Here is a 15012-nt window from a genome sequence, read left to right on the forward strand (position 1 = left end):
ATAGTAAATAAATGTACTCGATGGGTTTCATTGAATTGAAAAATAAATAACAGCAATTAAATTAAACAGCCATAAGGATAACATGGGAACTTTCAAAGCCACTGGGGCAGAGCCCACGGGACTTTTTCAAAAATGTAAGGCCAGTTTGCAAATCTACGCGACACGCTCTTTCCAATGAGACGTCAATGGATAAAATCGGTTAAGAAATGGCGGAGGAGTTCAACCGACAAAGTTTCATGTAGGCCTAGCGTATTAATTATATAGATTTTCGTAATGAGCGACATTTCCTACCTGTAGGCTAAACAAAACGTGATACGTATATCTATATAATTAATACGCGAACACGAAGTTTGTCGGTTGAACTCCTCCGTCATTTCTTAACCGATTATATCCATTGACGTATCATTGGAAAGAGCGTGTCGCGTAGATTTTCAAACTGGCCTTGAACTGGATTTGAAAAAGTCCCTTGGGCTCTACCCCAGTGGCTTTGAAGGTTCCCATGTTATCCTTATGAAGATCATAATTGTTTAAATTTTGATCAGCTGTATAATTTAATTGCTGTCAATATTTAAACTGCATGTCTAAGAAAAGCGTCCTACAAAAATTAAATCTTTGAAAAATAAATCATTGAAAGAACCCATTTGCAAATTATTGAAACATTAAAAGTCATAGAACGCCCCCTAGTAGAAGAAATAGAGATAATATTTTTTTAAAGAATTAACTATCGTCATTAGCCTGTATAATGAAGAACACCTACAAGATTCAGATTCCTACAAACTATGAACGAGGATGTTAGCCGAAGTGCTACAAATTTTATTAGGAAACATGGACTTAACTTTGTGATCATTGCAGAGGAAAGCCCTCTAAAGCCAAATAAATCTGGTACGTCAATGATATTAATCTATGTTTTCATAAAAGTCAAGCAATTTTAATAATAGCCTATGAAAATATCCAAGAGCCCCTTACCTGAAGGCTTTTAATTATTATTCATATAATGCTAAGGGAAACAAAAATCATCTGAACAACAGAAGGTCTTTAACTTTGCATTTTCTCAGGTAAATATAATTAACGTTATTGCAACTAAACAAAAAATACACCAATTGAACAAATAAAATTGTTACAGACAATTTGATGAAAAATAAGTACGAAAACGAATTTAACACAAACAAAAAACTAACATTTGGATTATGAGTTAAAATTCTGGTGACGGAATAACAACGATAAATATACAGAAAATCAAAACAAATTGAAGACTGGTACACAATCATCTCATGTTTGATTTTCAGCGTGGGATGAATATAGATAAGTTCATATTTTATTTGGACTGTGGTCGAGTTTTGACCACTGGACGACATCAATTCTTATATTAAAGTACTTAACTCATTAAGGTACTTCAATAATACCTAAATGATAAATACCTTCTATTTAACTCAAATAAAACAATCTGGTATTAGGTATAGATGTATTTACTCAAAAACCTATTTCTATGATAATTTAGTCTCGAAATCCAAATGTTTAGACCTATCTATAGATTATATCCGCTTGTTTGGATCATACAAATCTAGATAGTATTTTTAAAATTTTAAATATGGTATTTTTTTATTAAACCCATTATGCACTACAGACATTTTGCGTACAATTTACTTTGCTAACATACACTCTCATATTTGTAACGGAATAAAGATTTATGAGGGAACAAGTAATTGTAACTATAATCAAATTTTATATTTACAAATGAATGCTACAAGATGAAACCTTAACCTGGATTAATACTGTTTAAATTTTTTCCGAAAATAGGAGATGAAAAATAGTGGAAAAAAAGGCACTACGACTTATTTGCGTTGTGCACCACGAATATTATGTAGAAAAAATTTCGAAATTTCGTACATACAGCTGAAGAAGTTAAGACTAAATATTTTTCATAGTTTAGAAATTTTAAAACGTGAACTAATACTGTATTTCCTTAATATTGATGTTGGAAGACGGCAATTGCTAAAATACTGTGCGCGTAAACTAATTCATTCATACCTCGTGGTGGTCATCTAAGTCGATTATTGGACAAACTAAAAGTCTTACGAAAAAATGTTTGGAACAAAAATTGAAGAACATCTTATTATCTATACTTTTCTCGCTGAAAGTTTTCATCTGACCAAAAAATAAAAAAAATCCTCGCTCACTTACTTTTTCATGTTCACATTGAACAACCTTTTCATATTTTCCATTATTAAACATTAATCATCTGCACGAACTAAATTGTATTTATATAGTATTAAACATCAGTTTACGCAGAATTTAAATATGTAAATTTCATCCTCTCACTATTTGTATTACAATTTAGACGAACGTGCAAAGCGACAGGGAACGCACCACTTCGAATAATCTCGCCAACATCGGAAACTCTCTTCCAGCATGTGTGTGTGTGTAATGGGTGCGTGTGTGTGCGTACGTTATCGCTTCCTGCACGGACTGTACCCATTGTCACTTGGAGTTATGAAACTTGGTGTTATGAACCCTTGGAGTTTTGAAACTTGGACTTGTGGTCCTTGCAAATCTGTACGTTTGGAGTTATGAAATTTTGTATTTTAATTTACTTGGTTTTATTTTAACTTGGACTTATGAATCTTGGAGTTATGAACGCTTGGAGTTATGAAACTTGGTCTTATGATATTTAGGTTTTAATTTACTTGGACATAATTTTACTTGGAGTTATGAAATGTTGTATTTAAAAGTACTTGGAGTTATGAAAACTTGGAGTTATGAACCTCACCCCTTTTACAGCTAATTGTAGGCCCAAAATGTTTTAATTATCAATTGATTAGCAGCATTATCGGTAATTATTTACATTAATATGACCATGGGAACCTATATTGATTTATATATCACCAGATAGGCCTACTAGATATTCAGCTGAATATTAATGGTGGAACAATTTTTACGGGCTCACAAATATAAACTGAATAACGGTCGTTTGAAGTTTTGATTTATTGATTTATTTTGTTTACATTCTGGTCTTGAAGAACTAAAACCATCCATTTTTGTGGATCATACAAAAACTGATGAGAATTGGAGAGACAAAAATAATTTAATGTAATAAAATTACAATGTTTACAAAAGATCAAAGGCATCTAAAACACAACTGAGTGCTGAATATTGCTGTCAAACATGAGATCTTATTTATTAGGAACGTGGGGAAGGCAAGCTTTGTGCGGATTACTTTCATTTAGCAGTTGAAATTTTTTAACAAACCACATCAAGCTATATATTAAGTAACTTGTCACCAATTGGAATATTGTTTGTAAAAGAATATCATTGTTGTTTTAGTCAAGAAGCCAAGTCATCTTTATTTGGACGCCAAAGTAATACACTCATCTACCAGAACACTCGAAGACACAACTGTAAACTTAGATGTTGGAGAGGGCAATTTTAAATTGTTCCAGTTTGCCGAACAGCTGGTATGTCTTGCATTAAATGCATATCTCATCCCTTTTAAAAACATTAACAGTCGGTGCAACTAGTGTTGCCAATCACTGCCAATTTCACTTTCTGTCAATTTTTTTAGTTAGGAAATTGGACAATCAGTAACTCTATGGATATGGAAAGTAATGGGTAGACTGATTGTGAATTATGTAACTATCCCTAGATCTGTCCCCTCCTCCTGTCTCTATATATAAAAACCTGCTAAGTGTGACATTCTTTAGTTTTGTCTTTACAAATTCCAGAATAGCAATCATATATATTAAAACGTGACAGGGTTTTTTTATTTCACCACTTGACGGATTTTCATGATTTTTGTGTTGAAAGAAAGATAATTTAAAAAACTAGGGAATGTTGAAGCCATAATTTTAGTTTAGGGTTTCAGTTTTTTGGAAATAAAGTTTTAAATTTTAAAAAGTCTAGCAGCCGACGCTAACATTCTACTCTAGGTTTTGGTATAATACCATTACTTACCGTAACAGCTGTAAACATTCAGAGTTTTCAACACAAATTCAGCATTTGGGTGAAAATTAAATAACATACGCAGGATTCACTTATTTATACTATGAGTAATGCTAGAATCATTGTTACGTTCATTTATTCGGTAAGAGGATGAGAGATTATTTTACACAGTAAAATACTCGATGTTCTAACTTATTTTTTTGAGCAGTCTTTAAAATCTTTAGTTTCTTTTAATGCAATATAATTTGTTATAACTAACAGCTGGTTGAATATAAAAATATTCTATAGAACTATGAGGTTAGTTTATTTACTGTGTGATTTATTAATTGACTAGCAGAGTACCCGTTCTTCGTACGGGGTTGGCATATAAGTTTAAAATGCTTTGTAGTTATACCCAAGCTTTGCGTTTGCAATTGGGGAGTACAAAGTTTGATAAAATTTGCTTCTTTAAATTGACGGTATTACACATCTACCATAGCCATTATGTTCTACTACTTCACCTAAACAATAAAGAAAAATAAATTATTAATAAATCGCAAAATATCACAAATTATTCATGACATTAAAAACATAAACGTAACTGTAAACAATCCTATTTTGACAGTTCTCATTGCGTCTCATAGTTTTTTGTTACTGCTTAGTTCAAATAGCTGTTTACATAGAAGCAAAAAAAAATATAGTGCTGCAACCTGTTGGTATATCTTATAAATTTTTAATGCTTTTGTATATCATAGAACCAACTTTTTTAGTCAAAGCAGCTGACTAAACTCTTTAATTCCCTTTAAATATGAATACTCATAAAGTTAACATGGGGAACAACAGAGCCACTGGGGCGGAGCCCGAAAGGATCTTTGAGATAAGAATATGCCTCTATATGTTAATCGGGAATGTGAGCTATCATCATGCCAAATTTCAGCCCAATCCGTCCAGTGGTTTATGCGTGATTGAACTTCAAACAAACAAACACACAAACTTTCACATCTATATATATAAAATCCAATGTATGTTTGTTTGTTTGTCCTTTATGGACTCCGAAACTGCTCGACAGATTGTAATGAAACTTTGAGGCATTATTTAGCATTATTCAAGGATGGTTTGTGTGAAGTTTGGTGCAGATCCATCAAAAGGGCTCCGCCCCAGTGGCTCTGGAGTTTCCCACGTTAACATTATGAGTGCTCATATTTAAATGGAATTAAATAATCTTAACAGCTGGTTCAATTAAACAAGTTGATTCTGTGATGTTCAAGAGCATTAAAAAGTTAATAGGTTTACCAACAGGACGCAGCACTATTGTTATTTTTTTATTTATGACAACAGCTTATTTGCAACCAAAAGGTGAGTGAGCGTAGCGAAGGAACTTCAACCAGGACATGATTGAGCCATGCAAAAGAGCTCATCTTGAAAATGAATGAGCATTTGACATAAAACCACATTAGGACAGGACGTCTGTCGGGCCAGCTAGTTTATAATATTAGTAAGATTATAGGAAATAAGTAGGATTCTATAGCTATTGCTGTATGTGAATCGAAGCTCATGAATCTTCAAAAGAAAGATTATGCAAATTATTTTACTTCTCCACTTTTTGAGGAAAGGTTGGGAAAATAACAATGATCACATGTTTTAATTCATCTTGGCAGCTTTTTCTTTACAATACATTTTGAACTGCTTAAACTATGCTTGAATTAAGAATAGACATATTGATATAACTATATACAGTTGGACTACTCGATTCCCGTACATAGGACGGGCCAACAGCTCGTTAATACATATAAACAAAAATTGTATCTGTCTTCTTTTACACTTTCACTGTTCATAAAAAGCTTTCCAAAACTCCAAGGTGATGAAATTAAAATTTAAAACTAAACTGACATTTAACATGAAAAATTATATCTATCAAGTGACCACCACATGCAGCATTTAATTGTATTGTAGATATAAAATATGTCAACAATTAACGTAGACGTTTGCTATTATGGTAGCAGTGATTTTGCTTCATTTAGTTAACTCAGTAAATCTTGTCCTTCAGCTCCGGAATCTAGTTGGGCTTGTTTCTAGAAAACAATCCAGTGGTGTAAGGTCACATAACCTTCCTGGCAACAATCAGCTAAACAAACAGTTGATCACTGAAGAAAGAAATTGAACATCCTGGAAACTTTTTTGTAACAACTGAATAGTTTCTCAAACAGTATGAAAAGTCGTCTTTAAAAACCACAAGTCGTTCAAATCATTATTAATCCCCTAATTCTTTCAAATACCGCCGCATATAATCAATTGACGCTCTCCATCGACTGGAACTGAATTGTAAAGGGTATTACAGGGCGCAATCTACGGATTAAGGGCAAATCGTGCCCAATTTTCTCCTTGTACAGAAAAGGTTTTTACAATTTAATTCAAACATATTCTTCAATTGAATATCTTTCATAATCATAAATGTGATTACTAGGGTGGTCTGCCGTTACACTTTAGTTAGACGCATAAATGAGCGAAGCATTATTTAAAGATTGTCAATGGCTAAAGCAGCTAACACCCTACAATATGTTCCCTTTCAACAGATTGACCGTTTGTTCGCCCAATATTATTTAAATTCTAAAAAATGACAAATTTATCTGATAGTTCATACTGTACCTTTGTAGTGAAACTGGCCATCCTGACCATTTGCTTGTACTTTGTAAATGGGCATAGCAGGATGTACTCGTGCAATCAACATTTGTTCTACAATCGTCAGGTCAGTTAATTCGTTCGGGACACTTGACACATCCATATTATTTACGCCGTGAATTTAGTTGCATTTGAACGACAACGCGAACAAATCGGTGATTGGTTTGAAGCTGTTAGTTGTTGGCGATGACAGTTAGTGCAAGTGTAAAATTTTTGTGCATCTAATTCATGTTGGAATTGATTAGCTAACTGCCTATCATTATCAGATTCTTCCGCCACTGCTTCATCTGGTTCTTCTTGTTCACGACGCCACTCTCTTACACTATTTGCATTATCGGTGCGACGACCAATATTACGACGTAGCCTTTGAGGCATGCTCAAAACAAATATAGCAAAACTGTTACTTCCATTGATAAACTGTTACATTCCAACTTTAACCTAGGATGAAAGTAAACATTAAAATGTAAACAAAACAGTTACAAACAATTAACATATGTTTATCTTATTTAAATGAAACGAGATAAACCCATATGTCATAAACCCAATGTAATTTTTCTTTCAACTTACATTAAAATAACAAGCGAAATTGCGTGACCCGTAAAATAAAATCCAGAAGTAAATTTGCAAATATTTTTTACCAAAACATTGTGCTCAGTATTCTTTAGCTGTTGGCCAAATTTCATATCAATTGGTCAAGCCATTACACTCTGATGCTCTTACAAAGAAGTTACAAAGTGAGGGAAAGTGAGCTTCGCTCAAATTAAGAAACAATGCTTGGTTACAAAACATCAGATCTTTAACTTGCATTTAAGGAAACAGTGCTACCAAATTGAAATTGTCACCTCTACCTCTAACTGAACCATTCCGGGTATAAACTGAAAATTTACTCAAAAAATCAGAAACTGTGTCTTTACCCCATAACTATTTCCATGTATGGTTATTATTAAGATTCGTAATTTTGGACTCTCAAGGTGTAAACTGTATATATAATTGTTAGTTATTTCGTGTGGATCGTTGTTTGTATTTTAACAGCTGATTTTAGATTAGTTGAGCCTAAATCAAAACGTTGGTGGACTCAACTACTATTTATTTTGTGGTTTTTTCTCCTCTCACTTTATCCACACAATTCCTATTGACATTTTAAGTATCACACATTTTAATTTATCTTATGAATGTGTTTTAACAGCGGCTATTTTTTCTTTACTGACAATGAGTTTATCACTTTTCGTCGAGGGTATAATTTTGCACCTGTCAGATATTCGTACATACTATTTAGTATTACCATTGGCTATTGGATACTGAAGTAGACATCCCATCTATGGACCAGCTGTCGCTAATTTTTTATTAAAAAAGAACGTAGTTGTGTGAGCCAGACTCAGAATGCGATTATACCATTTGTTATACCATTTGTGGTGTAGGTAATCTTGTGATATGGTTTTAAACTATTCTGGTTGTCAGTATTTCTTTGGATTACTGGAAATGTGTGATGGGGGGCCCAGAGAATTGGACCTTTTACCCAGACCAGGAAGACAGCCCAAGCCAGCTTTGATTACACTTATTTAACTAACACACTTAAATACCCTAATTTTGATTGACACCTTCCAAACTAATATATAAATATATATAAGAAAAACCTGATTGAAGCAAGAATTGGTTGAATTGTAACTGGTAGATGAACTAAGCAACCCCTCTTACCGGCAACTTAATCTCTTGGAACATGTGGCTTCGAAACATGAAAAGGATTGTTTGATTCCGTTAGGCGGAATCAAACTTGATAGTTATTTGTGTTGATTGTGTCTAAAATTCTATTTTCTACCTTATCTTTTGTTGCTGATCAAGATGATGAGTCGTAACAGTTGCTACAGCTGACACTGAGTAATTCCATCATTTTGACTTGGTAAAAAAGTTGGTGTATTCCACAGAAATTAGTAATTTAGATCAGCAGTGCTTTATGGGTTTGTTATCTATTTTAATTACTATAAGGTGGCATACTTTTTAAAAACTCTAAGTACTAACAATTTTACAGAGGTCTAAGACGCTAAATGACAGAGACCAACCGTCATGGGAAGTGTTAGCAGCTGTAGCCCAGCCTGTTCTACACAACTCTCTTCCTCATTGGGCTCCTCTGCTGGGCTCATTTAACTACCAAGCAGAGGTGTCTGTGATACAGAACAAAGAGAGAAGGCCTAGAGCTGCAAGAGAAAAGGATCAAGTTGTTGAAAAAGAAGAACCAGAAAAGGTATTGTTTTTATTTTAGATATCAAATCATGTTAAACAGCATGTCAGCACATTGATACAGGGTGTCCATGTAACAGGAAATTCCGGGAATTTTCTGGGAATTTCGTAAAAAATGTGGGATGTTTTTATTATACGTAATTAAATATTGTGATACCGTATGGAAATAACTAAAAGTGAAAATAGACGTTATCAACAAACTAGGCAATATTGTGCCAACGATATAAACAACTCATGGATCGCTCGCTCAGTGTTGGCTGCACAGTCTAGCTCCCTCCACTCCCGACTGGCCTAAGCCGACGCAGCCCATTCACTGATCATTATAAAGCATTGCGGAAATATAGGGAACTCTTGAAGTACCGGTTGGAAAATATGGAAATTATACAGAAATTTTAAAAAGTTAGTTCTGTGGACACCTTGTGATAGGATGTTTGGGCAGGGATACTCATCACAGTGCTCCTAGGACTCCCTTCTCCTTTATTATGGAAATTTTATGAAGACTCTGAATAATCTAATATATAAAATTCTCGTGTCACAGTGTTTGTCTGCAAACTCCTCCGGGACGACTTCACCGATCGTTATGAAATTTGGTGTGTAAATTCTGTAGGTATGCGAATCGGACGTAAACTATTTCCCGTTTATAATTGTACATTATATAATTGTACTGTCACAAGAGTCTGCACTGTTTTCAATTCTACAACTTTTGAGAAAAAAACACATTTTATTGGCTTCCCATGTATATCCCCTACATCTTTTAATGCTTTTTCTGTGCTCCTTCCATTACATTTAAGCGCACTCATCTAAAAGGATTCTCTTTTCTGATTTTGTCTGTCCTATTTTAATCCTCTCAAAATGTATCCATTATTTCCACCTTTTATTTCTTGGAAAACTAGTAATCCAGTATGTTCTTTTTCTTAAATATATTCTGAAAAATTGCCAGGGACAAAGGACTTTTAATTCAAAGCAACTCCTCTCCTATTAACGGTGGCGTAGTCCTGTAATCCAGCTACTAGGAGGTCACGAATTGTGGATATTTATAGGCATGCACTGTGGATGCAATACTCCCTGGTGTGGATTAACGTCCACACTAGTGAGTACTAACTATCCTGATAATTAGACCAAATTCGTTAATACCAAGGCATAAATGTGGTTTGGAATTTAGATTACCATTAGCTGTATGGGCTATTAATATGAGCTGTGTCTAAGGAATATGTCGGCCTTGGTCACTATCAAGACTAAGAGATCGCGGAACTCATCCTATACTCATCTCCATTCATACTTGGTTTAAAATACCTATGGTCGTCATTTCAATGAAAAGTAAAAGTAAAGAATTCCACACACAGAGAGGGGTGGTCACTGGTCTGCAGCCTTGGAACCTCTTGGCAATGAAATGTCTATTGCACCGATCAAGCAGGTTGGCAGTTGAGTACAGTACAATTAAATGTCTAGTCTTTGGCATTTCTTGGCGTGCTCACGTATTTTGTTTTGGATTTGATTGCACTTCAGAGTCTTTGTTGTTTGATTATTCATCAAAAATGGTGTAAATAAGTGCTAACACTTATTTAAACTTGAACTGAGTTCAAGATAAAATGTAACCTACCATTAGCCTTAACAACAAAAGGTTTATGATACTTCTGCTATTTTGTACCAAGAGTCTATACAATTAAAAAAAATGACTTTACTTTGTTACAGTTGAAAAGCGTTGACAAGACACATGAAGGAATTGCAGAAACCATCCAAAACATTTATGGAAAACTAAAAACTTTTTATAAACGCAATGGAAAAAGGCCCATTAATTATTTCAAATTTGTCATCAATCCTACTTCATTTTCTGCGACAGTTGAGAATATATTTCATGTGTCATTCCTAATTAATGATGGTGTCGTCAAAATGGAACTAGGTAAGGTTCTTTATAGAAATTTAATTAAGTAATCAAGCTGCATTATTTTTAAAAAGACTGCTTAAAATAACTTCTTTTATCCCCATTGATTGAATTATAGGTGTAATAAAACATATATAAAATTAAGTTTTTTAACTAGGGATGGACGGGATTGAATTTTTAGTTCGGGACGGGACGGGACGGGATTTTTATTTCCTTCCCGATTTTCGGGACGGGACGGGACGGGATTTTTTTCTGTGCATAAAAAGAAAGACCTGTTTTGCAGTTACCAAAAAACACGTACGAAATCAATTTTTACCATTTGTGGCATTGATCTATAGAAACCAAAAAATGGGTTTACAGGTACCTATAGTAACTTGTGACTCGCGGGTCACGGGGTGATCGTCTGTATGACTCACAGTGATGGCGCGATCGTCGTCATGACTCGCGATCACGGCGCGATCGTCGGTATGACTCGCGGTCACGGCGCGATCGTAGGTAGGACTCCATGGTCACGGCGCGATCGTCGTCATGACTCGCGGTCACGGCGCGATCGTCGGTATGACTCCGCGGTAACGGCGCGAACGTCGGTAGGACTTCGCGGTCACGGCGCGATTATTGATCGTCGGTATGACTCGCGGTCATGGCGCGATCGTTGGTATGACTCGCGGTCACGGCGCAATCGTCGGTAGGACTCCACGGTCACGACGCGATCGTCGGTATGACTCGCGGTCACGGCGCGATCGTCGGTAGGACTCCACGGTCACGGCGCGATCGTCGGTATGACTCCGCGGTAACGGCGCGAAGGTCGGTAGGACTCCGCGGTCACGGCGCGATCATCGATATAACTCCGCGGTCACGGGGTTATCGTCGGTATGACTCGTGGTCACAGCGCGATCGTCGGTATGACTTCGCGGTCGCGGCGCGATCGTCGTTATGACTCCGCGGTCAGTCGGTATGACTCGCGGTCACGGCGCAATCGTCGGTAGGACTCCACGGTCACGGCGCGATCGTCGGTATGACTCGCGGTCACGGCGCGATCGTCGGTAGGACTCCACGGTCACGACGCGATCGTCGGTATGACTCCGCGGTAACGGCGCGAACGTCGGTATGACTCGTGGTCACAGCGCGATCGTCGGTATGACTTCGCGGTCGCGGCGCGATCGTCGTTATGACTCCGCGGTCAGTCGGTATGACTCGCGGTCACGGCGCAATCGTCGGTAGGACTCCACGGTCACGGCGCGATCGTCGGTAGGACTCCACGGTCACGGCGCGATCGTCGGTATGACTCCGCGGTAACGGCGCGAACGTCGGCAGGACTCCGCGGTCACGGCGCGATCGTCTATATAACTCCGCGGTCACGGGGTTATCGTCGGTATGACTCGCGGTCACGGCATGATCGTCGGTATGACTCGCAGTCACGGCGCGATCGTCGGTATGACTCGCGGTCACAGCGCGATCGTCGGTATGACTCCGCGGTCACGGCGCGATCGTCGGTATGACTTCGCGGTCGCGGCGCGATCGTCGTTATGACTCCGCGGTCAGTCGGTATGACTCCGCGGTCACAGCCCGATCGTCGTTATGACTCGCGGTCACGGTGCAATTGTCGGTCCAATAATCGCGGCCACGGCGCGATCGTCGTTATGACTCCGCGGTCACGGCGTAATCGTCGAAATGACTTCGTCTCCTGCGTTCGCGGACTTATCGCTCGCAATAACGGCGTTATCGGCACTCGCGAAGCGGAAAAATCGCCGACGATCGGACCAAATCCCGTCCCGAAAAATTCCCGAGTCAAATGTAATCCCGTCCCGATAATCGGGAATATTTTTTTCCCGAAAAATTCCCAAAATTTCGGGACCCGTCCATCCCTATTTTTAACCTTAAGCTATTTGCCACAACTTATGTACTGATCCTGACTAAACTGAGGCTGCAAAACTTCAGCTTGTGCAGTCACTAATACTGTGAGTATTTTACTACTGCTTCCCTGCGTATGGCAACAGCATTTCTCGGGAAGGCATGTATTGGTCTGCAAAACTCCACAATCCGTTTCATTTTCTGTTTGAAAAAATGTGATCATATCTCTCCCTTTCAAGAAGTAACTAGTCTGCTTCCTGTTGAAGCCATGTGCAGGTTGTTGACGTGCTGCATGACTAACGTGACCATATATTTTGGAGTACGAAGCGGGACACCCTGTTCCGGGGGGTCTGGGGGGGTATGGAGCCCCCCCCCTCAGTCCGCCTCAGGTGAAAGGGAGGGTCCTCCCCCGGAAAATTTTTGAAAAATAATAGCTGTATTATGCAATCTAGACATAATGATTTTTAAAACATAAATTGGTTTTTAATTGAGTTTTTATCATATTTAACCTATTTGTAAGTTCATTGGACGGAACATATCTTTACTTAGAAATCTCCTCAAAAGTGGATAGCTTCACCAAGTGTACGTAAACAGCGGGAACTGAGCGAAGGACGCGAATATACAAATGGCGGGTCACATCACTTTTGTTCGTCTCAAACTTAAGTTTAATAAACGGATATTTTGCTTGTAACTCACTATTAAATGTGCATTTCCGTTTGGTCATTATCTAATGCACAATTGAACAGTACAATAATCAAAACACAAACAAACTTTCTTCGCACCGAATGTTATCTAAAAGTTAGAGGTTCAGGTACTGTAAACAACTTGACAGTTTACTGAAAACAGTGACAACCTGCGTCTTTTGAGGCCGTAGTAGCCTACAGCGCTTCAACACTTGTGCGGAAATAAATTGTACTAGAGCCGATCGTTGACGAGTATAGTATAGATAGTTGAGGTCACGCGATCGAGGATCGATGAACGATGACGTGCTAATTGTACAGTTAACCAAATAGGTTAATAGGTTAGTTTCCTTTATTTTTCTAGCTAGTGTTCTTACACGAACTAAACATTAGTGTGTAAAGGCTAAATTTCATATTTCATATAATATTTCAAACGCCTGACCTCCAAAGCGGGACATTTAGACGTCCCCTGGCCAATTGTGGGGACAGCAGGACAACTTGCTGTAAAGCGGGACGTATGGCCACGTTATGCATGACCCACAGAGTGCTGTCTCTTTGTAAGCCCGACTATTTACGCGAGAGGCTTTCTCATCGCGATGAGGTTTCCCAGCGCAGGACACGTCATGATTTTCTCTAGAGGTTGGGAGGAAAAGCTTCCCATACTTTGGCCCCTTTTATACAATGGTCTACCCGATAGCCTGAAGGTTTTTGCATCAGCAAAACATTTAAAGAAAAACTTAAAGATATGTTTTTAAAAAATTGTTAATTATAGTCTAAGTGTGTAACGGCCAAATAGTAGAATAAGATATCTAGTATATTGACGAAAGTTGTTCTGAAAAGCTGGTGTACAAGAGAAACTGTGGTGATGTGGAGTAGTATGAGTGTGAATGAAGATACCTGGGCCCTATATACCTTCCTCTCACCACTACCAAATCACGCACATTTCCTGTCGTTGTTCAATTCTACTCCAAGGAAGCTAACTACCTCGTCAAAGTGCACAATATTACCTATCACAGCCAGCTTTAATGTTATTTAATATATCTAATTATAATATAGTGAACAGAGAAATAAATATATATCTGGACTTATTCTAATTCGTGAAAAGTAACTAGATTTAGCAAATGTGAATTTTAAATTTGGGATATTGATTTCCAGACCACGACCATTGGTGAACCTAATAACTTACATAATACACCCTTCCCAACCCCTACAAACCTATCTAGACATAGTCTTAATGCTAGTACTTATCCGGTCAGTTGAACTGTTGCTGGTCGACACACTACTGTACTCACCTCTCGTCGCGCGTGCTTGCCGCGGGGAGACTCGCAGCTAAGTCACGTGACTTGTGCTATTGTAGCGAGTCGCTACAAAACGCTTAATGAAGACATTTTTATTTATTTATTTAAGTCACTAATAAACGTTAACTTCACTGAATCTCCTTCCAAGGATCAAGTGCACCCAGTTAGAGCTAGGCTTTACACTGTGATGTTCTATATTATTTAGAGTCTACTATGCAGATCCAGACCCTATTCCTCAAATGCCTCACTTTCCTTTTAGCAAAATTCCCATATGGGGAATAAGCTATTACCGTAGTACTCATAACTGTTAGCCTGGACCTGGGAACTATTTACATTTTTGTTTTGATGTCCCCTGAGGCCAAAAACACCATCCGTTCAAATTCATATATATATATACTAGCTGACCCGGCGAACTTCGTATCGCCTAAGTTATAGGTTTCCCCTAAGACAGACCGATGGAAAGAAAGTACCG

General features: G+C 37.6%; 1 protein-coding gene across 1 annotated transcript in view; it reads left to right on the plus strand.

Annotated features, from left to right (window-relative positions):
• The window catches only part of LOC128997004 (non-structural maintenance of chromosomes element 4 homolog A-like), a 42465-nt gene extending 28051 nt beyond the window's left edge, over positions 1-14414 (plus strand). Inside the window, exons 3-6 of the mRNA XM_054422583.1 lie at positions 3322-3452; positions 8621-8833; positions 10522-10729; positions 14398-14414. Coding sequence (XP_054278558.1) covers positions 3322-3452; positions 8621-8833; positions 10522-10729; positions 14398-14414 — 569 coding nt within the window. The remainder of the gene's footprint in view (positions 1-3321; positions 3453-8620; positions 8834-10521; positions 10730-14397) is intronic.
• The last annotated feature ends 598 nt before the right edge of the window (positions 14415-15012 follow it).

The sequence above is a fragment of the Macrosteles quadrilineatus genome, unplaced genomic scaffold (assembly GCF_028750875.1).
Source record: "Macrosteles quadrilineatus isolate MER2022 unplaced genomic scaffold, UCM_ALF_1.0 Scaffold_1__1_contigs__length_201487025, whole genome shotgun sequence".
Taxonomy (NCBI): domain Eukaryota; kingdom Metazoa; phylum Arthropoda; class Insecta; order Hemiptera; family Cicadellidae; genus Macrosteles; species Macrosteles quadrilineatus.